The sequence below is a fragment of the Cervus canadensis genome, chromosome 18, assembly GCF_019320065.1.
Source record: "Cervus canadensis isolate Bull #8, Minnesota chromosome 18, ASM1932006v1, whole genome shotgun sequence".
In the NCBI taxonomy this organism is placed as follows: domain Eukaryota; kingdom Metazoa; phylum Chordata; class Mammalia; order Artiodactyla; family Cervidae; genus Cervus; species Cervus canadensis.
The window spans coordinates 11105606-11131308 of NC_057403.1; the positions used below are offsets into that span (position 1 = coordinate 11105606).

At 40.4% G+C, this 25703-nt stretch overlaps 1 protein-coding gene and 1 pseudogene across 7 annotated transcripts in view; both read left to right on the forward strand.

Annotated features, from left to right (window-relative positions):
* Positions 1-25703, forward strand: part of LOC122421102 (zinc finger protein 211-like) — a 50725-nt gene that overhangs the window by 14246 nt on the left and 10776 nt on the right. For 5 of the 7 annotated variants that reach the window (XM_043436900.1, XM_043436897.1, XM_043436902.1 and 2 more), the window contains one exon: positions 20859-21344. The exons of 1 other annotated variant lie outside the window; for it this stretch is intronic. In XM_043436900.1, coding sequence (XP_043292835.1) covers positions 20859-21344 — 486 coding nt within the window. Of the gene's footprint in view, positions 1-20858; positions 24827-25703 lie in introns of those variants that run through there. One more of the 7 variants, XM_043436904.1, reaches the window with a different exon arrangement.
* LOC122421103 lies at positions 6964-16631 on the forward strand (annotated as a pseudogene).

Here is a 25703-nt window from a genome sequence, read left to right on the forward strand (position 1 = left end):
TTCAGTTTTGGTTGGTTTGAATCTATTTTAGTTTTCCTAAGTTTTTATTTTGTAGCAGGTTATAGCCGATTAACAATGTTGTGATAGTTTCAGGTGAACAGGGAAAGGACTGGGCCATCCATGTACAGGTATCTGTTATCTCCCAAACTCCCCTCCCATACAGGCTGCCACATAACATTGAGCAGACTTTTGTGTGCTGTATAGTAGGCTCTTGTTGGTTATTCATTTTAAATACAGGAGTGCGCACATGTCCACCCCAAACTCCTTAACTATCCCTTCTTGCAGTCCTTCCTCCTGGCAGCCATTCTCTAAATCTGACTCTTTGTGTTTTGCAACTTCATTTGTATCATTTCTTTTTAGATTCTACATATAAGGGATGTCATAACTATTTCTCCTTCTCTTTCTGACCTAACTTTTCTCAGTATTGACAATCTCTAGGTCCATCCATGTTGTTGCAAATGGCATTATTTCATTTGTTTTAGTGGCTGAGTACTATTCCATGGTATATAAGCACCACATCTTCTTCATCTATTCATCTGTCGACAGACATTTAGGTTGCTCTCATTTCTTGGCTATTGTAAACATTACTGCAAGGAATATTGGGGTGCATGTATTCTTTCAAACTATGTTTTTCTCTGGATACAAGTCCAGGAATGGGATTGGTAGATCTTAAGGTAACTCTTATTTTTCTTGTTTTAAGGAACCTCTGTAGTGTTTTCCATAGTGACTGTACCAATTTACATTCTCACCAGCAGTGTAAGAGGTTTCCTTTTTCTCCACACCCTCTCCCAAATTTGTTATTTGTAGAGTTTTAAAAAATTAGTTAATTAATTTACTTATTTTAATTTTGGTCACACTGGGTCTTTGTTGCTTTGCTGGGTCTTTTCTCAGCGGAGAGAGGGGTCTCCTCTCTAATTGAGGTGTCTTCTCTTGTTGCGGAGCATGGGCTGTAGCCCGCAGGCTTCAGTAGTTGTGGCTTGTGGGTTCTAGAGTTGTGGTGCACAGGCCTAGTTGCTCCGCGGCACATGGGATTTTCCCGGATCATGGATTGAACCAGTATCCCTTGCATTGCAAGGTGGATTCTTTACCACTGGACTATAAGGAAAGACCATATTTGTGGACATTTTACTGATGGCCATTCTGTCCAGTGTGACGTGGTACCTCATTGTATAATAGTTTTGATTTGCATTTCTTTGATAATTAGTGATGATGAGCACCTTTTCATGTGCCTGTTGGCCATCTGTATTTGTTCTTTGGAGAGATGTCTAGTTAGGTCTTCTGGGTTGGGTTTTTTTGTTATCAGTTGTACTCCTCTCTATATATTTTGGAAATTAAGCCCTTATCAGTTACATTATTTGCAGTAGTTTGTCTTTTTGTTTTGTTTATGGTTTCCTTTGCTGTGCAAAAGCTTTTGTTTGATTTTGTTGTTGATCACTCAGTCAGTCGTGTCCAATTCTTTGCGACCACATGAACTGCATGCTAGGCTTCCCTGTCCTTCACCATCTCCTGGAGTTGCCTTATGTCCGGTGACTTAATGGTACCATCCAACCATCTCATCCTCTGTTGCCCTCTTCTCCTTCTGCCCTCATTCTTTCCCAGGATCAGGGTCTTTTCCAGTGAGTTGGCTCTTCACATCAGGTGGCCAAAGCATTGGCGCTTCAGCTTCAGCATCAGTCCTTCCAATGAATATTCAGGGTTGATTCCTTTTAGGATTGACTAGTTTGATCTTTTTGCTGTCTAAGGGACTCTCAAGAGTATTCTCCAGTGCTAGAGTTTGAAAGCATCAATTCTTAAGCTCTCAGCCTTCTTTATGGTCCAAGTCTCACATCCGTACATGACTGTGGGAACATCTATACATGACTATGTTTGATTAGGTCCCATTTATTTGTTTTTGCTTTCATTTCTCTTGCCTTGAGAAACTGTCAGGGTCAGTAGTCTTCCATCAGCCTGATTTATTTCTCCTTGTTTGCCCTCTTTTTGGCCAAGTGACTTTCCAAGTGAATGGTACCCAAGTTTTACTCCATTCCTATACCTGACATTCTTTTTGTGCCTGACTCTGCAACAGTGTTGTCACTGACATGGTTACTACTGAAACAGACCATGAGATGTTTCTGCAAGATCTTTTTTCAAGATTCCAATTTCTTTATATCCATGCCAGCATCTGTTATTTTCTGTTCTTTTGTTTTGGTCTCCCCAAGGGGCATGCAGGATGTTATTTCTCTGACAAGTGATGACCAGGGATTGAATATCTGCCACCTGTATTGGCAGTATGCAGTCTTTTTTTTTTTTTTTTAATATTAGGGAATTGAAGGTATGAGTGCAAGGTTTTTCTTTTTTGTGTTTTGTTTTTTATTTATAGTATTTATTTATTCTTTTGGCTGCCCTGGGTCTCACTTGTGGCACTTCAGATTGTTGATCTTCAGTCTTTGTTGCAGCATGTGCCATCTTTAATTACAGCATGTGAACTCTTAGTTGTGGCATGTGGAATCTGGTTCCCTGACCTGGGATGGAAACCGGGGCCCCTGCCTTGGGAGCCTGGAGTTTCAGCAACTGGACCACCAGGGAAGTCCTTGTTATTTTCTTTTCTTTTAATCATTGCCATCCTAATGGATGTGAAGTGGTGTCTTTTCCCATTTTGGTTACATCCCTCATGGTGTGCTAATTGGTCATTTGTATATCTTTAAAAAATATCTACTCAAGTCTTGTTTTAATTTATTAATCTGGTTGGCTTTTCAGTTGTTTTTGAATTACAAATTTATCCATTGATTGTGAATATCAGTCCTTTACAATTTATTTATTTATTTGGTTGCGCTGGGTCTTCGTTGCTGTGCACAGGCTTCTCTTTAGGGTGGCTTCTCTTTTACCACGTGAAAGAGGCTCTCTCAGTAGTTGCAGCACCAGGGCGCAGGAGTTGCCGTGTGGGGGCCCTTGGATGTGTGGGCTTCAGTAGTTGTGGCGCACAGGCTTATTTACTTACATGTGCAATCTTCCCAGACCAAGGAGTGAACCTGTGTCCCCTGCATTGGCAGGTGGATTCTTATCCACTGTACTATCAGAGAAGTCTGATATTAATCCATTTTTGTATTTGTGTTTTGGAAATGCTTTCTCCCAACCTATGGTTTCTTTTTTTACTGTGTTTATACAAACTTTTCATTTTTTTCTCTTTTCCCCACAGCTTTCTTGAGTTATTATTGACACATGATACTGTATAAGTTAAAGGTATGCAATCGAAATTGTTCCTTTTTATGAGGCCCAGTTTGTCTTGTATGTTTTTTCCTATGAATTTGTAATTTTATCTCTTAAGGTTAGATCTTTGGTATACTTTCAGTGAATTTTTGTATATGGTATTAGATAAGGTTCTATTTTCATTGTTGTACATGTGGGTATACAGTTTTCCTAGCACCATTTGTTGAGAAGACTGTCTTTATTGAATGGTAATGGTCCTCTTGTTAGTAAGTATTGGATTACATATTTGAGGGTTGATGTTTAGACTCGTTAGTCTCTGTTTTATTCCATTAGAATATATATGTTTTTATGTCAGTAGCACACTGTTTTGCTTTCTCTAGCTTTGTAAGAATTTCGGATTCATGTGTTGTGGGTCCTTAAACTTTGTTCTTTTTAAATAAAATGTTTATTTGTTTAACTGTGTATTTATTTCGGCTGCATTGGATCTTAGTTGTATCATGTGGGATTTTTTGCATCATGTGGAATCTTTTGTTGGAGCAGATGGGCTCTTTACTTATGGATCACAGGTTCAGTAGTTGTGGCTTTTGGGCTTAGTTGTTCCAGGGCATGTGAAATCTTAGTACTGTACCACTAAGGAAGTCCCCATCTGAGTGTTAAAATTGATGAACCTACATGAACACATCGTTATCACTCAAAATCTGAGTTTGTGTTAGGGTCCACTCTTGATATTTTCCATTCTATGGGCTTTGATAAATGCTTAATTACAGATATTCACCATTATAGTATCATACAGAATGTTTTCAATTTTCAACTAAAAATTCTCTGGGCTCCGCCTGTCCATTCCTTCTTCCCCCTTACTCCTTGGTATCCCCTGATTGTTATTTTACTGTCTCATTAGTTTCCCCTTTTCAAGAATGTCATACCCTTGGAATCATGCAGTATGTAGCCTTTTCATATTGGCTTTCTCATAATGGTAAGTATTTTAAGCTTTTTGCCTGTCTTTTCATGATTTGAGTAGTTTGTTGCAGTTTAACTCTGAATGATATTTCTCTTCTCTGGGTGTATCATGTTTATCCATTCATCTACTGAAGGACTTCTTGACTACTTCCAAATTTTGAAAGTTATGAATAAAGCTACTGTAAGTTTCTGTGTCAAGGTGTTTGTGTGGATATACAAAGTGGACTCTACCACTAAGCATTCCAGTTGGCATTGAGTAAAATTCCGTTGCTTCACACCTTTACCAGCATTTGCTGTTGTCAGTGTTTGGATTTTGGCTGTTTTATAGATATATTAATGTATTGGCATAGCCTTTTGCATTTAATTTGCAGTTTCTTTCATCTATGCACACGCTAACTTGTTGTCTGTATATCTTTGCCTTTAATCAGGTGTCTAGTGAGCTTGCTCAAACTCTTGTAAATCGAGTCGGTGATGCCATCCAACCATCTCATCCTCTGTCATCCCCTTCTCCTGCCCTCAACCTTGCCCAGCATCAGGGTCTTTTCCAGTGAGTCAGTTCTTCCCATCAGGTGGCCAAAGTATTGGAGTTTCAGCTTCAGCATCAGTCCTTCTAATGAATATTCAGGACTGATTTCCTTTAGGATGGACTGGTTGGATCTCCTTGCAGTCCAAGGGACTCTCAAGAGTCTTCTCCAACACCACAGTTCAAAAGCCATCAATTCTTTGGCGCTCAGCTTTCTTTATAGTCCAACTCTCACATCCATACATGACTACTGGAAAAACCATAGCTTTGACTAGACGGACTTTTGTTGGCAAAGTAATGTCTCTGCTTTTTAATATGCTGTGTAGGTTGGTCATAGCTTTTCTTCCAAGGAGCAAGTATCTTTTAATTTCATGGCTGCAGTCACCATCTGCAGTGATTATGGAGCCCAGAAAAATAAAGTCTGTCACTGTTTCCACTGTTTCCCTCATCTGTTTGCCGTGAAGTGTTGGGACCAGATGCCATGATCTTAGTTTTCTGAATACTGAGCTTTAAGCCAACTTTTTCTCTCTCCTCTTTCACTTTCATCAAGAAGCTGTCTAGTTCTTCACTTTCTGCCATAAGGGTGGTGTCATCTGCATATCTGAGGTTATTGATATTTCTCCTGACAATCTTGATTCCAGCTTGTGCTTCATCCAGCCTGGCATTTTGCATGACATAGTCTACATATAACTTAAATTAGCAGGGTGACAATATACAGCCTTGACGTACTCCTTGCCCTATTTGAAACCAGTCTGTTGTTCCATGTCCAGTTTTGACTGTTGCTTCTTGACCTGCATACAGATTTCTCAGGAGGCAGGTCAGGTGGTCTGGTATTCCCATCTCTTGAAGAATTTTGCACAGTTTGTTGTGATCCACACAGTCAAAGGCTTTGGTGTAGTCACTAAAGCAGAAATAGATGTTTTTCTGGAACTCTCTTGCTTCTTTGATGATCCAAGGATGTTGGCAATTTGATCTCTGGTTCCTCTCCCTTTTCTAAATCTAACTGGAATATCTGAAAGTTCATGGTTCACGTACTGTTGTTGTTAGCGTGTGAGATGAGTGCATTTGTATGGTAGTTTGAACGTTCTTTGGCATTGCCTTTCTTTGGGATTGGAATGAAAACTGACCTTTTCCAGTCCTGTGACCACTGCTGAGTTTTCCAAATTTGCTGGCATATTGAGTGCCATGCTTTCACAGCATCATCTTTCAGGATTTGAAATAGCTCAGCTAGAATTCTGTCACCTCCACTAGCTTTGTTTGTAGTGATGCTTCCTAAGGCCTACTTGACTTCACATTCTAGGATGTCTGGCTCTAGGTGAGTGATCACACCATCATGGTTATCTGGGTCATGAAGATCTTTTTTGTACAGTTCTTCTGTGTATTCTTGCCACCTCTTCGTAATATCTTCTGCTTCTTTTAGGTTCATACCATTTCTGTCCTTTATTGTGCCCATCTTTGCATGAAATGTTCCCTTGTGTATCTAATTTTCTTGAAGTGATCTCTAAAGTCTTTCCCGTTCGATTGTTTTCCTCTATTTCTTTGCATTGATCACTTAGGAAGGCTTTCTTATCTCTCTCTGCTATTCTTTGGAACTCTGCATTCAAATAGTTTTGTCTTTCCTTTTCTCCTTTGCCTTTAGCTTCTCTTCTTTTTTCAGCTATTTGTAAGGCCTCTTCAGACAACCATTTTGCCTTTGTGCATTTCTTTTTCTCAGGGATGGTCTTGATCACTGCCTCCTGTACAATGTCACAAACCTCTGTTCATAGTTCTTCAGGCATTCTGTCTATCAGATCTAATCCCTTGAATCTATATGTCACTTCCATTATATAATCGTAAGGGATTTGATTTAGGTCATACCAGAATGGTCTAGTGGTTCGTTTCCAAGGCAAACCATTCAATATCACAGTCATCCAAGTCTATGCCCCAACCAGTAATGCTGAAGAAGCTGAAGTTGAACGGTTCTATGAAGACCTACAAGATCTTCTAGAACTGACACCCAAAAAGATGTCCTGTTCATTATAGGGGACTGGAATGCAAAAGTAGGAAGTCAAGAGATACATGGAGTAACAGGCAAATTTGGCTTTGGAGTACAAAATGAAGCAGGGCAAAGACTAACATGGTTTTGCCAAGAGAATGCACTAGTCATAGCAAACACCCTGTTGCAACAACACAAGAGACGACTCTACACATGGACATAACCAGATGGTCAATACTGAAATCAGATTGATTATATTCTCTGCAGCCAAAGATGGAGAAGCTCTATACAGTCAGCAAAAACAAGACCGGGAGCTGACTGTATCTCAGATCATGAACTCCTTATTGCCAAATTCAGACTTAAATTGCAGAAAGTAGGGAAAACCACTAGACCATTCAGGTATGACCTAAATCAGTTTATTTATATCCTCTTAATAACTTCCTGGGGATTTGATTTGGATTACATTGAATTCATAGGTGAAGGTGGGTGTAACTGACATCTTGACAAAAGTGGAATGTGAAAGATCTTTGACACTTTAGGAATGTGAAGTATCTTTTCATTTATTTAGTTCTTTGATTTCTTCATCAGAGTTTTTATCATTTCCCTCAAGTAGATCTTGTACATGTCTTGGTAGATATATAACTATTTCTTCCTTTCTCTCTCCATTCTTTCAGGGGGTGTTAATATACATGGTATTATGTTTTTTGGGGACTTCTCAGGTGGTGCTAGCAGTGAAGAACCTTCCTGCCAGTTCAGGAGATGTTAGGGATTCTGGGACAATCCCCTGGAGAAGGAAATGGCAACCTACTCCAATATTCTTGCCTGGAGAATCCCATGGACAGACCAGCTTGGCAGTTTATGGTCCATAGGGTAACGAAGAGTCAGACATGACTGAAGTAACTTAGCACATTGTGTTTTTAATTCCAAACTTCACTTGTTTATTGTTGATGTCTAGGAAAGTAATAATTGACTTTTGTATGGTATTCTTGTATCCTGAAACCTTGCTGTAATTGCTTCTGAATTCCAGGATTTTTTTTTTTTTTTTTTTTGGTGTATATTTTGTTGTTATATAGCTGGTTGTGCCATCTGAAAATGAAGGCAGTTTTATTCTTTCACTCCCTATCACTATAACTTTTATATAACTTTCTTTTCTCATTGCATTAGTTATGACTTACAAAGTTGAAAGGGAGTTGTAAAAGGGAACATCCTTGCATTCTTCATCTTAGTGGTAAAGTTTCTAGTTTTTGTCTAGGAAGTATGATGATACCAGTAGGGTTTTATTTTGATTTTCAAGTTAAAGAATTTTTCTATTTTTAGATAGCTAGGAGAGGGAGATTTTTATCATGAGTGGGTATTGGATTTGGCCAGATACTTTTGTTGTTTTTTTTTTTTTTTTTTGCATCTCTTGATAAAATCATGTATTGGTGGGTGCTTTTGTTTGTTTTTTGGACATGCTGCAGCTTGCAATGTCTTAGTTCCCTGACTGGGGATTGAACCCCAGCTGAAGCAGTGACAGTGCTGAGTCCTAAGCACTAGACTGCTAGGGAATTCCTGCATGTTCATATTTAAAGTGGGTTTTTTGGAGGGAATATGTACTTGACTCCTCTTTCTGAATTCACTCTGATAATGTGTTTTTTCATTGGTGTATTGAGACTATCAATGTTTAATATAGTCATATAGTTGAATAAATATCTAATGAATTTGTTACCATTTTTTACCATTGCCATTATTCTTTTTCCTATGTTTGTTGTCCACTCTTTCATTTGTTAATTGAGAATTTTGTATGATTGCCTTTTCTCTTCTTTGTTAGCATATAACGTATACTTTTTTCCCTTCATTTTTCTTTAATGTAATTGTGCTGGAGTTTGCACTATGTATTTATATCTGATTGTAGTCCACTTTGATATGACGCTGTATGGCTTCCTTGGTAGTTTGAATACTTTATAATTTAAAAAAATTCCTAATTTCTTTCTCTGCTCCATTTTATAATTGTTCTCATTTGTTTTAATGTTATATAAACATACATATATGGGTGTTTTAAAAATGCATAATGGGGTACACAGTTGCTGTTGTTCTTTAGAATACATATATGTATGGGAAGCAGCTACATGAAAACATGCTCAGTATCAAGAATGGTTGGGAAAATGCACATCAGAAACACAATGAGATACCACCTCATACACGTTGTAATGTCTGTTATAGAAAGGACAAAAAAATAAATGTTGGTAAACTTGTAGAGAAAACAAACCCCTTGTGCACAGTTGGTGAAAGCAAAATTGTTAGTCACTCAGTCAGGTCTGACTCTTTGCAACACCATGGACTGTAGCCCTCCTGGCTCCTCTGCCCATGGAATTCTCCAGGCCCAAATGCTGGAGTGGGTAGCCTTTCCCTTCTCCAGAGGATCTTCCCAACCCTGGAGTTAAACCTGGGTCTCCTGCATTGCAGGCAGATTCTTTACTGTCTGTGGGTAGGAATATATATTATTGCAGCCACTATAGTAAAGATTATGGAGACTGCTTACAGAATTAAAAAAGGAACTTACATATGGTCCATCAATTCCACCTTTGTGTATTTATGCAGAGGGAGTAAAATCATCATTTCAAAAACAGTATCTGTGCCTTATGTCTGTTGTAGCTTATTTATAATCAAGAGATGGAAAGAACCTAAGTGTCCATTGATGGATGAGTGGATAACAAAAATGAAATATATATGGAATATTATTCAGTATTATATAACCATAAAAAAGATGCCTGTATTGCCATTTGCAGTTGCATAAATTGACCTGGAGAGCATTATGCTAAGTGAAATAAATCAGGGAAAGACAAATCCAGTTGTCCCACTGTGTCCACTGAGGACTGGATCCAGGATCCTCTAAATACACTGAAGTCTAGAGGCCCATAGTCAGTCCTCTGATTCTGAAGTTTTCCCATTTGTGGATTCATCCAGCTACATAGAGCATATGATTCTGTGTATATTTATTGAAAAGTGTTCGTGTAAAAGTGGACCCAAGCATTCAGAACTCAGGTTGTTCCACATTTACCTGTACTGGATGGTTATGCTTACTTGTTGAATGTTTAAAACAATAACAGCAACACCAAACAGATACAGACAAAGGATTAGTGACTGCCAGACCAGAGCAAGGTGGGCAGATGAAATGAAGGAAGGATGTCAGAAGTTACACACTTCTAATTATAAGGTAAGTCCTCGGGATGTAAGGCACAGCGTAGTGACTCTAGTTAACATGACTGTGTTGAATATTTAGAAATTTCCCAAAGAGGGCGTCCCTGGTGGTCTCCTGGTTAGGAATCCGCCTGGTAATGCAGGAGACAGGGGTTTGGTCCCTGGTACAGCATTGCTGCGCACATGCTGTGGAGCAGCTAAGCCCAAGTGCAGCAGTCACTGAGTCTGCCTGTTGCAACTACTGAAGCATTCCTGCCTAGAGCTTGTGCTCTGCCACAAAAGAAGCTATTGCAATAAGAAGCCCATCCAACACAACTAGAGACTAGCCCCTGCTTGCCAAAACTAGAGAAAGCCTGAGACCAGCGACAACCACCAAGCGAAGTTATAAATGAGTAAATGAATAAAGAGAAAAAAGAAAATTCTAAAAGAGTAGATCTTAAAAGTGCTCATCACAAGAAAAAAAAAAATCACAGATTTTCTGAGGCTTGGAGATCTACTTCCTTACAGTGTCACAGGTTGAGGAGATGTGTTCCTGGTAAAAGCCATTGACAGAGGAGTGAATTGTAGAAGATGCCTTTCTCCTTGGGCCACATCCAGTCCTTCGGTCCTGCACTTGGTGAGAGTATCTGCTTCTCAGTTTTATCCCAACTCCATTTCCTGAACACAGTCCTGTGGAGTGATTCTTTCATGTGTCAGATATAGGATTATGATGGCGTTCCCTTCCTCCAGTAAAGTCAACGTGAACTTCACTGTCAACTTCTTTGTTTTCAGGTACTTGGCGTGGAGTTCAGGATGAGGAGACACCTTCTGAACAGAGCGAATCTGTAGAAGGAGTGTCACAGATTAGGACTCCCAGGGCAGGTTTGTCTCCTGAGAAGGTCCAGCTTTGTAAGATGTGCATCCTAGTTTTGAGAGACATTTTGCATTTGGCTGAAGAGCAAAGAACAAATAGCAGGCAGAAAGCATACACATGTGGGTCATGTGGGAAACAGTTCTATTTCACTGCAAATATTCAGCAGCACCAGAAGCAGCACATTGGAGAGAATCCCTTACAATGTATCATGGACAGACCCTCATTTTTGAAGAATTGCACAGTTCTTGCATCAAGGAATCTCTCTACCTTCATGGAACTTGGGAATGACTTCATGGCAAATATGGGAGCTCAGCCACAGGCCACTAATACCAGGAAGAAACTGAACAATAGTAAGGAATGTGAAGCTGTTTTTCACAGTGGAAAAAGTCATCAGAGCTGGGGAAAAGGCAAGATAGTCTCCAGCCACACAGACATACTTGTTCAGGATGGGTAGGTCCTCACTAGTGAAGGGTTTTGTAAGTTCAATACATGTGAGAAAGCCAGCACCCAAAGAAATAACCTCATTCAGCATCAAAAAGGTCATGCTAGAGAAAGGTGTTATGAATGCAGCCATTGTGCAAAATTATTTAGCCACAAATCCCGTTTCCTTGCACATCAGAGATTTAACTGTGGAGGGATGCTTTATGACTGCAGTGAATGTGGAAAATCCTTTAGCCAAAGGAAATACCTCATTGCCCATAGAAGGATCCACACTGGAGAAAAGCCTTATGAGTGCAAGGAATGTAATAAATCCTTCATTCAAAAGTGGAACTTAATGGAACATCAGAGAATTCACACTGGATTTGCAACCAATGTGGAAAATTTTTTGCCCGCAAATCCAATTTCCTTGCACATGAAAGACTTCACACTGGAGAAAACCCTTACGAGTGCAGCAAATATGGGAAAGCTCTTACTACTAGCTCTGGTCTCTATTATCATCTGAGAGTTCACACTGGAGAAAGGCCTTATGAGTGCAGTGAATGTGGAAAGTCATTCACTACTTGGTCTATCCTTTCTAATCATCAGAGAATCCACAGTGGAGAAAGACCTTTTGAGTGAAATTCCTGTGGGAAGTTCTTTAGCCGAAATGAACAACTAAGTGCACATATGAATGTTCACACTGGAGAAAAGCCTTATGAGTGCAATAAATGTGGGAAATCTTTTACAAGTAGATCAAACCTTTGTAATCATTGGAGAGTTCACAAAGAAGTAAGGGATTTTGAATGCAGTGAATGTGGGGAATTCTTTCGCCAAAAGGCACATCTCAATGCCCATAAGAAGTTTCATGCTGGAGAACAGGCTTATGAGTGTAATAAATGTGAGAAATCTTTAACTGCTAGGCTGAACCACCAGTGTCCCCAGAGAGTTGACACTGGAGAAAGGCCTTTTAATTGCAGTGAATGTGGAAAATGTTTTACTAGTAGCTCGAGCCTTCTTCATCATCAGAGAGTTCACAGTGGAGAAAGGCCTTATGAATGCAGTGAATGTGGGAAATCTTTTATTGCTAAGTTGAGCCTTCGTGATCATCAGAGAGTTCACACTGGAGAAAGGCCTTATAAGTGCAGTGAATGTGGAAAATGTTTTGTTGCTATGAGCGGCCTCCGGTATCATCAGAGAGTTCACACTGGAGAAAGGCCTTATGAGTGCAGTGAATGTGGGAAGCATTTTATTAGTTGTTCGAGCCTTCTTCGTCATCACCGAGTTCACACTTAAGAAAGGCCTTATAACTGCAGTGAATGTGGCCAGTCTTTTACTAGTCAAACCAGTCTCTATGATCATCACAGACTTCATACTGGAGAAAGGCCTTTTGCATGCAGTGAATGTGGGAAAGCCTTTAAGCAAAGACAGCTTCTCCGCACACATTGGAAAATCCACCCTGGAGAAAAGCCTTATGAGTGCAAGGAATGTGGTATATCTTTCACCTGAAGTTGCCACTTGATTAAACATCAGCAAGGTCACACTGAAAAAAGGGCTTTATAAATATTGCAAGTATGACTGGCAATGATGTCAAAGAAGTTTGAGGTGGTGACAGAGTGGGCAGAACCTATGAAGCAAGTGGACCCTTTCTAGAGCAGAATCTGAGGCACAGAGATGCAGTGTCATCTGTTTTATGATCCCTGTTGAAGGGATAAGGATCTGAGATTGAATGCCACATTGCCTGGTTCAGGCATTTGGAGAATCTGGTGACTTCACTCCTCCCCTGCTCTACACCCACCAGGTTTGAGGACTGAAAGAACACCTTGTCCATCCTGACACTTCTGCTCCCTCTGCCCGCACCCCATGAGCCGTGCTTACATCCCAACCCATGCTGATGGTCAGGGTTATCTTTTCTCTGAGAACCAACATTGATGACTTTGCTGTGGATGACTCCATTCATCTACCCAGCCAAACCAATGCTGTGATTTCATCCCTATCATTGCCATTTTAGAAAGAAGGGCTGTCCAACTCAGAGAGTTAGAAGGACTTCCAGAGGAGCTCACTACTGCCAGACCTTTCATGAGAGTGGTTACACTGCACGTGTCCACTGGCTTTTCTTTTGCCCCTCAGAGCAGGGACTCCAGTTTCTGTATCCTGACCGTGAGCTGTGCACACTGACAGCTCCATCACCACAAGGGGTTCCAGCCTCATTTCCCTGTGTGCACGTCTCCCACTGACACCCTCCCACTTGGGAAGTTCTTTATAGAACAACAGCGCCAAGCTGGGGACTCTGGACTGACTCACTGGCATTTCTCCAGATTCGACACTGGCCTCACCACTCTGCAGTGATTGGTTTCCCAAGTCTTGTTCATCTTCTTTACATACCCACCTCAAGATGTCCCTGTTCCCCTGTCATGTGGTTGACCTGCTCACTGTTTTGGGCCGTGTGAGGGACACTGAAGGCCTGCAAATGTCCAGTGTGGCCCTCACATGGTGTAGTCTCTAAAGCTCTTCTTCCTTTACCCCTTTACTCATCTCCTCACTTTTCCTCCTACCCCTCCAGAAAAATGTTGCTTAGTAAAATAATGATTATTAGTATGAATTTGTCCTCACTTTCTGAGACCCACACTTGATCAACCTAGCTTTAAAACTAACAGGAATGCAAGGTGGCCCCTCCCATGAAGACCAAAACCTCTGTATTAAAAAATTGTTATGATTTTAATTACATCTTTCTCAGATTATATTTACTTAACTGTGCCATGTGGCATGTGGGATCTTAGTTCCCCCCAAGCAGCGATCTAAACCATGTCCTGTGATGTGGACATGGGGAATCCTAGCCACTGGACTGCTGGTGATTCTCTTTCTCAGGATTCTTGATGTTAAATTTTTGTTTTTCATGTGTCTGTTTTTTATCTGTGTGTCTTGTTTTGTTAGATTTCTATTCGTACTTTTGCCAACTTCTGTTTTGTGAGGTTAGGCTATTTTCTCTTATTTTGACATTAGGAAAGCAAGGAGATAACAAAGACATGTTAGATTTCACTCATTCATGAATGTGAGTGACTTTTTTTCCTGCATGGAATTGTAATTCGGGATGCTGAAAGTTTGTGTTCTCAATTTTTATACAATACATAATGTAATGGCCACATACATTATACATGTTTTTGATAAGTCTGCTTTATTAATATATGTTACCTTCAGATGTAATTACACTAAATCAATCCCTGTTTTGTAGTGTTTGCCAATTTCCCTGGTGAAAATATTCACACCATTACCAGTGTCAAATTGCGAACATAATGTCGCTGAAATGGAGTTGGGAAGCATTGCTTATAACCCAGCATTGAATTCTTTTTCCCCCTTACAAGCCCAGTAGCTGCAAAATGTTTTAGGAATGTATCTAGTAAACCATAGTACAGTGATTATGAATAGATTTTTCTAATTTGTTTGAAAACTCGTTTTCTGGTTGTATAGTTGACTTTGTGTATGTACATTTAAACATTTTTGGGTACATCGTTAAAATCAGTTTCCTTCTCCCATTTTAAATTCATCTTCAACATTATAATTACTGATACAAGGGCATAGTCTACTTTAGTAATAACTATTTTCAAATATATATATAAATGAAATAAATGACTGTGTTGGACCCTTCCTGTATATTATGTCATTTATCATAATTATATACATTTTTTGTTTGTGTATCATGATTTACCTAGTCATTTTTAAGTTTTGTAATTGCAGGTTTCACATCTTTCAATACATAACTTCTTAGAATGCTCTTCAAAAATAAAAGAAACCTTTTTGTAATGCCAGCAATTTATTACACAAGAATGTATTCTAAATATCAGTGTTTATCTGCACAACCTGGGGGCAGTGCAACAAAAGGCTGAATGCTCACACCCTTCGATGCAGCCTGGATCTGCTAACTCATGTACCATAGCACAAAGGTATGTGACAGAAGTGAGACCTTGTTGGGGAAATACAGCGGGATGTGCTGACCCAGCACAGAATTCACAAGCAGTGAATTTTTTTGGGGCCAGGCATGTGATATGGATGCCCAAATTTGTCACACAGTTCTCAGAGATCCTGTATGATCAGGTAAGTGCAGATGGGATTAGAAAGACAATCGCCCACGTTACTTCAAGTTTGATGCACTGATTGTGTTCAGATCAGGGACTGAGTCACAATTGTGTTACAGGCTGGAGATTCACATCTGTGAGCAGCTTTGTTTAGCAGAGGACTTCGGATTGGGTTGCGCTTGGGGAATGCGCTTGCAAGGAGATGTGAACTGGGGAAGGTGGAGCTGGAGGCCCAGTGAAGTTGTAGCCGCCAGAGTAGGTAGTTCCTGGTTGTGACACAGTTGGTGGTGTGCAAGCTGGGAAGTGCAGAAGAGAAGCCAGTGCATCTGTTTCGTGTAGTGTGAGCTCTTGTCAAAGGCCTGGCAGCTGTGTGTCCTTGTGGAAGCTATTCAGCTGAGATGCAGACCCCTCCCTCCACAAATTCGAAGAATAATTACAGATTCTGAGCCCAGGGAAGTTTGCATAGATAAATGGGATCATTCACATTAAAATTATGAATGTTTGTTCCCACTGAAAAGAAAGGCGTGTCCATTAGCATGGGGCTGTGGTGTGACTGGGGCTGTTGTGGGCAGGGACAGGGTGTCAGGATGTGTACATGGTGTTCTTTGAGTCTCCAGTGGGATAGGGCAGATGTGGCGTACAGTGACAAGACTTCAGTAAATGTGAAGGAATTATGATCAAAAGATCAGAACAATCACTAGCTGAGGCCAGGGCAAGAAGGTAGTCATTGACTGATTAGGCCTTATGATAAAGATGAAAAATCAGCCATGTGAGTAGGGTATAGTTGAATCCGACTGGTTGGGCAGGAGATGTTCAGAGAGCAAGAGAATAGCCATTCTGTGTTCCCGGTTTATACATTGGTGTTTCTCAGTGAGTTGGGCACAGATTCTGCAGGCAAGAGAGCCTTTTCTGGATGTACAAAAGCAGTGCTTTCCCTCTTGTCCACCTGCATTAGGCATACCCAGATTCCCAGTCAGCCTGCTGTCTTTTTTTTTTTTTTTAAGGCAAGGCTTTATTGAGACTTGAGCTGCAGCTGCAGAGAGCAAAAACGTGTAACAGGTTCGCTTCCTTGGTCTCAGAGGGGCCTTTTCTGACATTTTTATTGTCCTTGAGCAAAGCTTGCAAAATAAATTCAAACTTTTTTTTTTCTTCTTTTTTTTGACTGGGACAAGGGGCTTGCTGCATTTTACTACCTGAAATACCGATTGAACCCACCTGCATGGCAGCAGTGAACATAATAAATCCTAATCACTGAACCACCAGGGAATTCCCCCAAATCGCTAACACTTCAGGCTGTATGCATTTCAAGAGCAATTGTTCAGTCTTTTAAGTGATGTCAAGAGTTTTTGACCCCATGGACTGCAGCATGCCAGGCCTTCCTGTCCATCACCAGCTCCCGGAGCTTGCTCAAACTCATGTCCATCGAGTTCGTGATGCCATCCAGCCATCTCCTCCTTTGTCATCCCCTTCTGCTTTCAATCTTTCCCAGCATCAGGAATCTTTTCCAGTGAGTTGACTTTTTGCATCAGGTGGCCAAAGTATTGGAGCTTCAGCTTCAGTATCAGTCCTTCCAATGAATATTCAGGGTTGATTTCAAGATCAATAGGATAATGTTTGTTTGCTTCCAGTTACCAGCAGTAGATGTCAGCTTGGGTTGGCTTTAAGGAGTGAGGCCATGTGCAGACACTTCAGTGGTCAGTAGCATTAAAGACAAATGGTCTTAAGCCCTTCCTCCGGTCCAGAATCTTCCACCCACCTAAGAAGGATTAAGCCCTTCCCCCCCACAGGCAGTTTATCAGTGCTCCTCCCCTCAGTGGTTTAGCTTTTCTTGTTGGTCTCCTAGTGTGGGGTGCCATTTCTTGAGGCCTTGGCACTACATTTCCCAGAAGACCATGCGTTATGACGGCGTTCAACCAATGAAAATACAGAATCCAGACATTCCTTGTAGGCCGAGCATCCGGCAGTAGACTTCTGGTCTCTTCTTGGCAGGCATTTTGATTGCTGTAGAGATTGTGGAACTGGTTGAAAGTCTTTGTGTCTCATATTTATGCATGTCACACTCATGTCAGCTGTAAAGTGACTCAGTTACATGTATATATATTTATTCTTTTTCTTTTCCCTTATGGTATATCACAAGATACATAATATAGTTCTCTGTGTTCATTTAGATTATCACATTTATGGTCTTGGAAATGCCCATATATTTCATTATGTGTTTAATGTGCATTGTCTCTGCAGTGGTTTTTCCTCTTTCTTTCTTTAATTCTTTCTTCTTCTTTTTTTTTTTGGCTATGCTTCGAGGCATGTGAAATCTTCATTTCCAAACCAGGGATCAAACTGTCCCCTGCAGTGGAAGTACAGATACTGGAACATTGAGGAAGTCCTCTTTTATTTTTGATACTAATAATTTATGCCCTGTCTCATTTTTGTGATTAACTTGACTAGAATCTTTTTAATTTTATTGATCATTTTAAGGAACCAACTTTGGCTTTGTTGATTTTTATCTTGATTTTTAAAAATCATTTCTTCTTCCTTTGGATTTTATTTTCTCTTTTTTCTAGTTTCCTAAGGTGATTGCTTTTAGATCTTAATTCTTTCTAATATTTGCATTCAGTGCTATAAATTGCCCTGTAACCACTGCTTTCACCACATGCACATTATTTTGAGAAGTGTTGTGTTTATTTTAAGATACTTAAAAATTTACCTTGAGATTTCTTCTTTAACCCATGTTTTCTTTGAGTTGTTTAATTTCTTATTGCTGTGCTGTTTGCCAGCTATCTTTCTGTAACTGGTTCTAGTGTAATTCCACCATACTCTGAGAACAGACATTGTCTGATTTCTGTTGTTTCAGATTTGTTAAGGTGTGTTTTTTTGGCCCATGGTGTTCTCTGTCTTATAGATTTTCCATGTCAGCTTAAGATTATTCTGCTGTTAGATGGAGTAGACTAGTAGTCTGTAGAAGTCCATATATCCAGGTGGCTGTGCTGGGTCTTCATTGCTGTGCAGGCTTTCCTCTAGTTGCAGCAGGAGGGGGTACTCTCTAGTTGTGATGCACAGACTTCTCATTGTGGTGGCTTTTCTTGTTCAGAGTACAGGCTCTCAAGCATTCAGGCTTCAGTGGTTGTGGCTCCTAAGCTCTAGAACAGAGGCTGTGTAGTTGTGGCACACAGACTTAGTTGCACTGTCGCACGTGGGATCTTCCCAGACCAGGGATTGAACCTGTGTCTCTTGCGTTGGCAGATGGATTCTTTACCACTGAGCCACCAGGGAAGCCTCTGGTTAGATATTAATATAGTTAATAACACTTTTTATTTTCTTGAATTCTGTTAATCTCTATCATTTTACTTTAATGTATATTCAGGTTTTATTTAAAGTGCATTTTGTTGTTTTAAATTTCATTTACTTAAAGATTTACTTTGGCTGTTTGGTCTTCTTTGTGGCGCACAGGCTCTGGAGTGTGCAGAGTCAGTAGTTGCAGAATGTGGGCTTAGTTGCTCAGTGGCATGTGGGATTTTAGGTTCCTGACCATGGATATAACCAGTGTCCCCTGAATTGCAACGCTGATTCTTTATCACTGGACCACCAGGGGAGTCCTAACCCCCTAAGGGGTTAGACAACATATGGTTGAGTCCTGTTTCTGAATCCACCCTGATAATCTCTCTTTTAATTGGTACACTGAGACTATTGATGTTCACTACATTGATATAGTTTGATAAATACCTAACGTGTTTGTTACCATTTTCTAAAATTGCCCTTGTTCTGCATTCCTGTGTTAGTCTACCACTCCTTTTTTGGTATTAATTGAGCATTTTGTATGATTTTATTTTCTCTCCTTTGTTACCTTACCAACTATGTTTGCTTCTTTCCATTTTTTTATTTAGTGGTTCTAAATTTGTGTTATGTATTAACAACTGATTTAAGACCATTTCCATATAATCCTATATGACTTCATGGGTAGTTTGAATAAATATATATTTGTGTCTTGTGGGATCTTAGTTCCCTTACCAGGGATCGAACTTGGGCTTCTGGCAGTGAACCACTGGGCCACCAGGGAATCCCTACATAATTAAAAAATATCCTAACTGAGGTGAGGTTCCATGGTTGCCTAGTGGATAGGCATTTTTTCACTGCTGTGGACCAGTTCACACCAGTTGTTATCTGTTAGATGTGAAAAGATATTTTTCCAAAGGAGACATGCTAATGGGAACCTTGTACATAAAAAAATGCTCACTATTACAAATGGTAGGGAAAATGCAAGTCAAAATGACGATACTACATCACACGTTATAACGTCTGTTATGAAAAACACAAGAAATAATGTTGGTAAAGATGTGGTGAAAAGGAACCCCCTGTGCATTTAATTTTGATCCTTTGTTAAAATTCCAATCTCTCTGCTTACATTGTCCTTCTAGTTTCAATGCTGTCTGCCCTATCCATTAGTAGACATTAATTAGCTTATTAATCATAATTGTTTAAAATTACCAATATCATTCCAGTATGTCTGTAGTATTTGATTGTAGTTTTGAAGCTTTGTCTATTCAAACTCTGTAGACTTTGTAGGTCTACACTGTAGAGCTTCAGTAGGCTCAATAGTTGCAAAAGAGTTATATCAGTTAGATTCTGCCAGAGCAGTTATGTTTATGTGGGGAGAGGAAGTCTTAAAAAGTTTATACTCCATCCACCGTACATCCTTTCCTCTGGCTCCAATAGAGATTATTTATTCATTTATTCATTTTAACTCCTTATCTTATATTATAGTTTGGTTGGTTTACAATGTTGTGTTAGTTTCAGGACACTTTTCATAGTACTTAAAGATTATTTAAATGTTTTCTTTGTAGTATTTGATGTCATGTATTGATGCTGAGTTCCTCTGAGCCACTCTTGCTGTTCTTTTGTCCTAACTCTGTTAGGACTTGCATCATTTTGACTCAGGTAACTGGGAATGGAGAGTCCTTGGGCCTTATGGGATGGACATTACTCTGGTCTCTGCAGAAGTGCTTGGAGAGTCTCTGGCCAAGATGGGTGTCAAGTGGGGAGGGACTTGTTATCAGGTCTTTGTTCGTCATACCAGGAACATGTGACTTCTGTCCTTTGATAGTGTTGCGGTGCCATTGCCAGTGGCTACAAATGACTTCTCTTGCCTTTCTCTATTCTTGACATTCTGCCAACTTGTCATTTCTACTGCTTTACATTCTTAGTCTGACTCCAGCCTGGGATTCATCTCCCACCACCTCTGTAAACCTCATGTGGTCTTCACATTGTTTTCCCTGTGTTACTTGGTGGCAAAATTGTTTATGTCCTCAAACATGCATGTATGCTTTACTGTTTGTTGAACTCCAGCTACATGTTGCAGCTAGATTTTCAGTGGCATGGATGTACAATATACTTCTCCACAGTGTCACAGGTCAACAGAGGATGTAGTCCTGGTAAATCCATTGAGAGAAGAGTGATTTGTAGAACATACCTTTCGCCTTGGGTCACATCCAATCCTTGTGTCCTGGACATGGAGAGAGCACCTGCTTCCTCAATTTGACCCCAACTTCATATCCTGAACATGATTCCATGGACCTGTGTATGCTTTCTGTTCCCCATTTGTCCCCACTGCTTCTTTCATGTGGCAAATATACAATTGTCATGATATCATTCCCTCCAATAAAGCCAACCGGAACTTCACCATCACTTGTTTGTTTTCAGGTTCTTGGCGTGGAGTCCAGGATAAAGAGACACCATCTGAAGAAATCAAACCTGCAGGGGTGTTACAGTTTTGCACTCCTAGGGCAGGTTTGTCTCCTGAGAAGACCCAACCCTGTGCGATATGTATCCCAGTCTTGAGAGACATTTTGCACTTGGCTGAAGAGCAAGGAACAAATGGGGAGCAGAAAGTATACACATGTGCGGCCTGTGGGAAAGAATTCTATTTCACTGCTAACATTCAGCAGCACCAGAAGCAGCACGTTAGAGAGAATCCTTTCCTATGTAATACTGAGAGACCCTCATTCTTGCAGACCTTCACAGTTCACCCAGCAGGAAATTTCTCTACCTACTTGGAGATTGGGAATGACTTCATGACCATCATGGGAGTTCAGCCACAGGCCACTAATACTGGGAAGAAACTGAACAACAGTAAGGAGTGTGAGGTTGTTTTTCACAGTGGAGAAAGTCATCACAGTTTGGGAGAAGGTAAGATAGTTTCCAGCCACACAGACATACTTGTAGAGGATGAGAGAGTCCTCATTAGTGAGGCATTTTGTGAGGTAAACAAATGTGAGAAAGCTGGCACCCAAAGAAGTAATCTTATTCAGCATATGCAAGTTCACACTGGAGAAAAATCTTACAAATGCAGCCAATGTGAAGAATCTTTTAGCCACAAATCCCAATTCCTTTCACATCAGAGCTTTAATTGTGGAGGAACGCTTTATGACTGTAGTGAATGTGGGAAATCCTTTAGCCGAAGGAAATACCTCATTTCCCATAGGAGAATCCACACTGGAGAAAAGCCTTATGAGTGCAAGGAGTGTAATAAATCCTTCAGACGAAAGGGGAACTTAATTGAACATCAGAGAGTTCACACTAGAGAAAAACCTTATCAGTGCAAACAGTGTGGAAAATTTTTTGCCCGCAAATCCATTTTCCTTGCACATGAGAGAATTCACACTGGAGAAAACCCTTATGAGTGCAACAAATGTGGGAAAGCTCTTACTACTATCTCTAGTTTCTATTATCATCTGAGAGTTCACACGGGAGAACGGCCTTATGAGTGCAATGAATGTGGGAAATCTTTCACTACTTTGTCAACTCTTTCTAATCATCACAGAGTTCACAGTGGAGAAAGGCCTTTTAAGTGTAGTGAATGTGAAAAATTTTTTAGCCGAAAGGAACATCTCAGTGCCCATATGAATGTTCACACTGGAGAAAAGCCTTATGAGTGCAATAAATGTGGGAAATCTTTTACAAGTAGGTCAAACCTTTGTAATCATTGGAGAGTTCACATTGGAGAAAGGCCTTTTAAGTGCACTGAATGTGGGAAATGTTTTACCAGTAGCTCAAGCTTTCTTCGTCATCAGCGAGTTCACACTGGAGAAAGGCCTTACGAGTGCAGTGAATGTGGAAAATCTTTTGTTGCTTCAAGTGGCCTCCGGTATCATCAGAGAGTTCACAATGGAGAGAGACCGTATGAGTGCAGTGAATGTGGGAAAAATTTTACTGCTAGGTCGACCCTTCGTGATCATCAAAGAGTTCACACTGGAGAAAGGCCTTATAAGTGCAGTGAATGTGGGAAGTATTTTACTAGTAGGTCGAGCCTTCTTCGTCATCAGAGAGTTCACACGGAAGAAAGGCCTTATGAGTGCAGTCAATGTGGGCGATCTTTTACTACTCAAACATACCTCTATGATCATCACAGAGTTCACATTGGAAAAGGCCTATGAGTGCAGTGAATGTCGGGAAAACCTTTAAGAAAAGACAGTTCCTCCTCATCTGTTGGAAAATCCACATTGGATAAAAGCCTTTTGAGTGCAAGGAATGTGTTAAATCTTTCACCTGTTTGTGCCACTTGATTAAATAACAGTGTTCACACTAGAGTAAGGGCTTTATGAATATTGCAAATATTGCTGACAGTGATGTTGAAGAAGTTTGAGGTGGTAACAGAGCGTGAAGAACCTGTGCAGCAAATGGACTCTTTCTGCAGAGGGAACTGAGGCACAGAGACTGTATCATCTGTTTGTGATCTCCTTGGAATGAATAGGCATCTGGGATTCAATGCCAGGTTGCCAGGTTTAGGGTTTAGGGAGTCTGGTCACTTCTCTCCTGCTCTCCTCTCCTCCTCCCTGCAACACACCAGGTTTGAAGACTGAAAGAACACCTTGTCCGTTGTGACCCCTACCCTAGGAGCCCAGGTTAAACACAGCTTCATGCTGATTGGACAGGATTATCTTTTCTCTGCCATCCAGCATTGATGCCTTTCATGTGAATGACCACATTATCTACTCAACTAAACCAGTGCTTTGGTTCAATTATTATTATTGCCATTTGTGAAAGAAGGGGTTTCCAGTTCAGAGATTTAGAGGGACTTACACAGGAGCTCACTACTGCCACACCTTTCACGAGAGTGGTTGCTCTACACTGCAAGTGCTTCTCTTCTGCCCCTTAGAGCAGGGACTCCATTTCCTGTGTCCTGACCATAAGCTACACAGACCTGAAGCCTGGATTAACCCCAGGGACCCCAGCTTCATTTCCACCTATGCACATCTTTCACTAACAACCTCCCACTTGGAAGGTTCTCAGGGACAGCAGCCTTAAGCCAGGGACTCTAGACTGGCTCATTGGTATTGCCCTAGGTTTGGAACTGGCTCCACCACCATAAGCAGTGATTGGTTTCCAAGGTCCTGTCTACCTTCTTTATATAGCCACCTCAAGATGTCCTTGTTGTCCTGTTAAATGGTTGACCACTCATTGTTCTGGGCAGTGGGAAAGACACTGAAGGCCTGAGAATGTCCAGTGTATCCCTCACATGGCGTGGTCTCCAAGATTCTTCTTCGTTTACCCCTTTACCCATCTTCTCACTTTTCCTCCCACCCCTCCAGAAAAATGTAGCTCAGAAGAATAATGGTTGTTTATTAGTATGAACTTTCCCTCTCTCCATGATCAGCCTAACTTAAAAACTAGCCCTGAATGCAGACTGACCTCTCCCATGAAGACTAAAACCTCTGTATAAAAAAATCATTATGATTTTAATTGCCTTTTTTCTCAGGATTTTTTCCCCCTTCACTGTGCCATGTGGCTCTGGGATCTTAGTTCTCCTGTCCAGGAATCTAAAACGTGCCCCATGATATGGACATGTGGAATCCTAGCCACTAGACTGCTGGGGAATTCCCTTTCACTGGATTTTTAGTGTTAATTTTTGTTTTTCATGTGTCTGTTTTTCACCTGTGTGTTCTATTTGGGAAATTTTCTATTCATATTTTGGCCTACTTTTGTTTTCTGAGATTTGTATTTTCTCTTTTTTTGACAAGAAGGAAAGCAAAGAAAGATCAAAGACATCTGTTAGATTTGACTTATTCTCCAGTAATGTGAGTGACTTTTTCTGCATGGAATCGTAATTCATAATACTGGAAGTATGTTCTAAAAGTTTATACTATGGGTAATGTAATGGCCACATGCATTATACATGTTTTCAATAAATCTGCTTTATTCACATTTGTTACCTTAGTCTTAAGGCCAGACAGTTAATTGCACAGTAAATCAAGTCCTGTTTTGTAGTGTTTGCCAGTTTCTTTGGTGTTAATATTCCCATCCTTGCCAGTGTCAAATTGTGAACATAATGTCACTGAAATAGAGTTGAGAAAAATTGCCAGTAGCCCACCATGTATGCTTTTTCCCCCTTACAGTTCCAGTATCTGGAAAATATTGTAGGAATGTAGCTAATAAATAATACTAGAATGATTATTGATAGATTTTGCTAAATTGTTTTAAAAATCATTTACTGGATGTAAAGTTCATTTAAATTTTATGTTTTTAAGATGTACATTGGACATACTTGTGTACATCCTTCAAACCAGTTTCCTCTTGCCATTTTAAATTTACCTTCAACATTACCATTACTGATGCAAGAGTATAGTCTACTTTAGCAATGACTGTTTTCAAATATATATATATAAATGGAATGACTGATGGACTCTTCTTATATCTTATACCATTTATCATATTTATACACATGATCACTTTTTGTGTTTGTGTATCATGATTTACCTAGTCGTTCTTAAGTTTTATAATCTCAGGTATCATGTTTTTCAATGCATAACTTCTTGGAATGCATTTCTGAAATGAAGCTTTTTCATAACTCCAGTAACTAACACAAGAAAGGATTCTGAATATCAGTGTATGTCAGCACAGACTGGGACACAGTGTGACAGAGTTTGAATGCTCACACACCTCGATGCAGCCTCGATCCACAAACTCGTCTGGCGTAGAATGAAGGATGTGTGACAGAAGTGAGACCTTGTTGGGGAAATAAAGTGGGACATGCTGACCCCGCACAGCAGGTGTGGGTACAGAATTCGTAAACACTCCAGGGAGACTTGGGGCCAGGCATGTGATGCAGACGCCCCACACGTTGTGGTGTGTGGGCCACACACACTCACACAGTTCTTGTGGATCCTGTGTGATAAGGTGATTGCAGACAGGCTTGGAAAGAACAAGTTTTGACATCACCACAAGTTTGATGATGCATGATGGTGTTCAGTTGAGGGACTCGGTCACAAATGTGTTACAGGTGAAGATTCACAGCTGTGAGCAGCTTTGTTTCACAAGGACTTGGGGTTGGGTTTTACAGACGTTATGGGAGGTGTCATTCTTCAGCCCCTAGCATTTGGACTAAAGTCTGTTACAGATGGGTCCCCAGAAGATATTGGCACTTTCCTTCTGGTTATCTTGATAATTAATAATCATTTGGTGATTTATATTTTTCTGCTGGGCAGGAGGAGCAGTGGAGTGATGAGTGAAGTGGTTAGGAAGAACCGCTGGCGCAGAACAAGAAGGCCT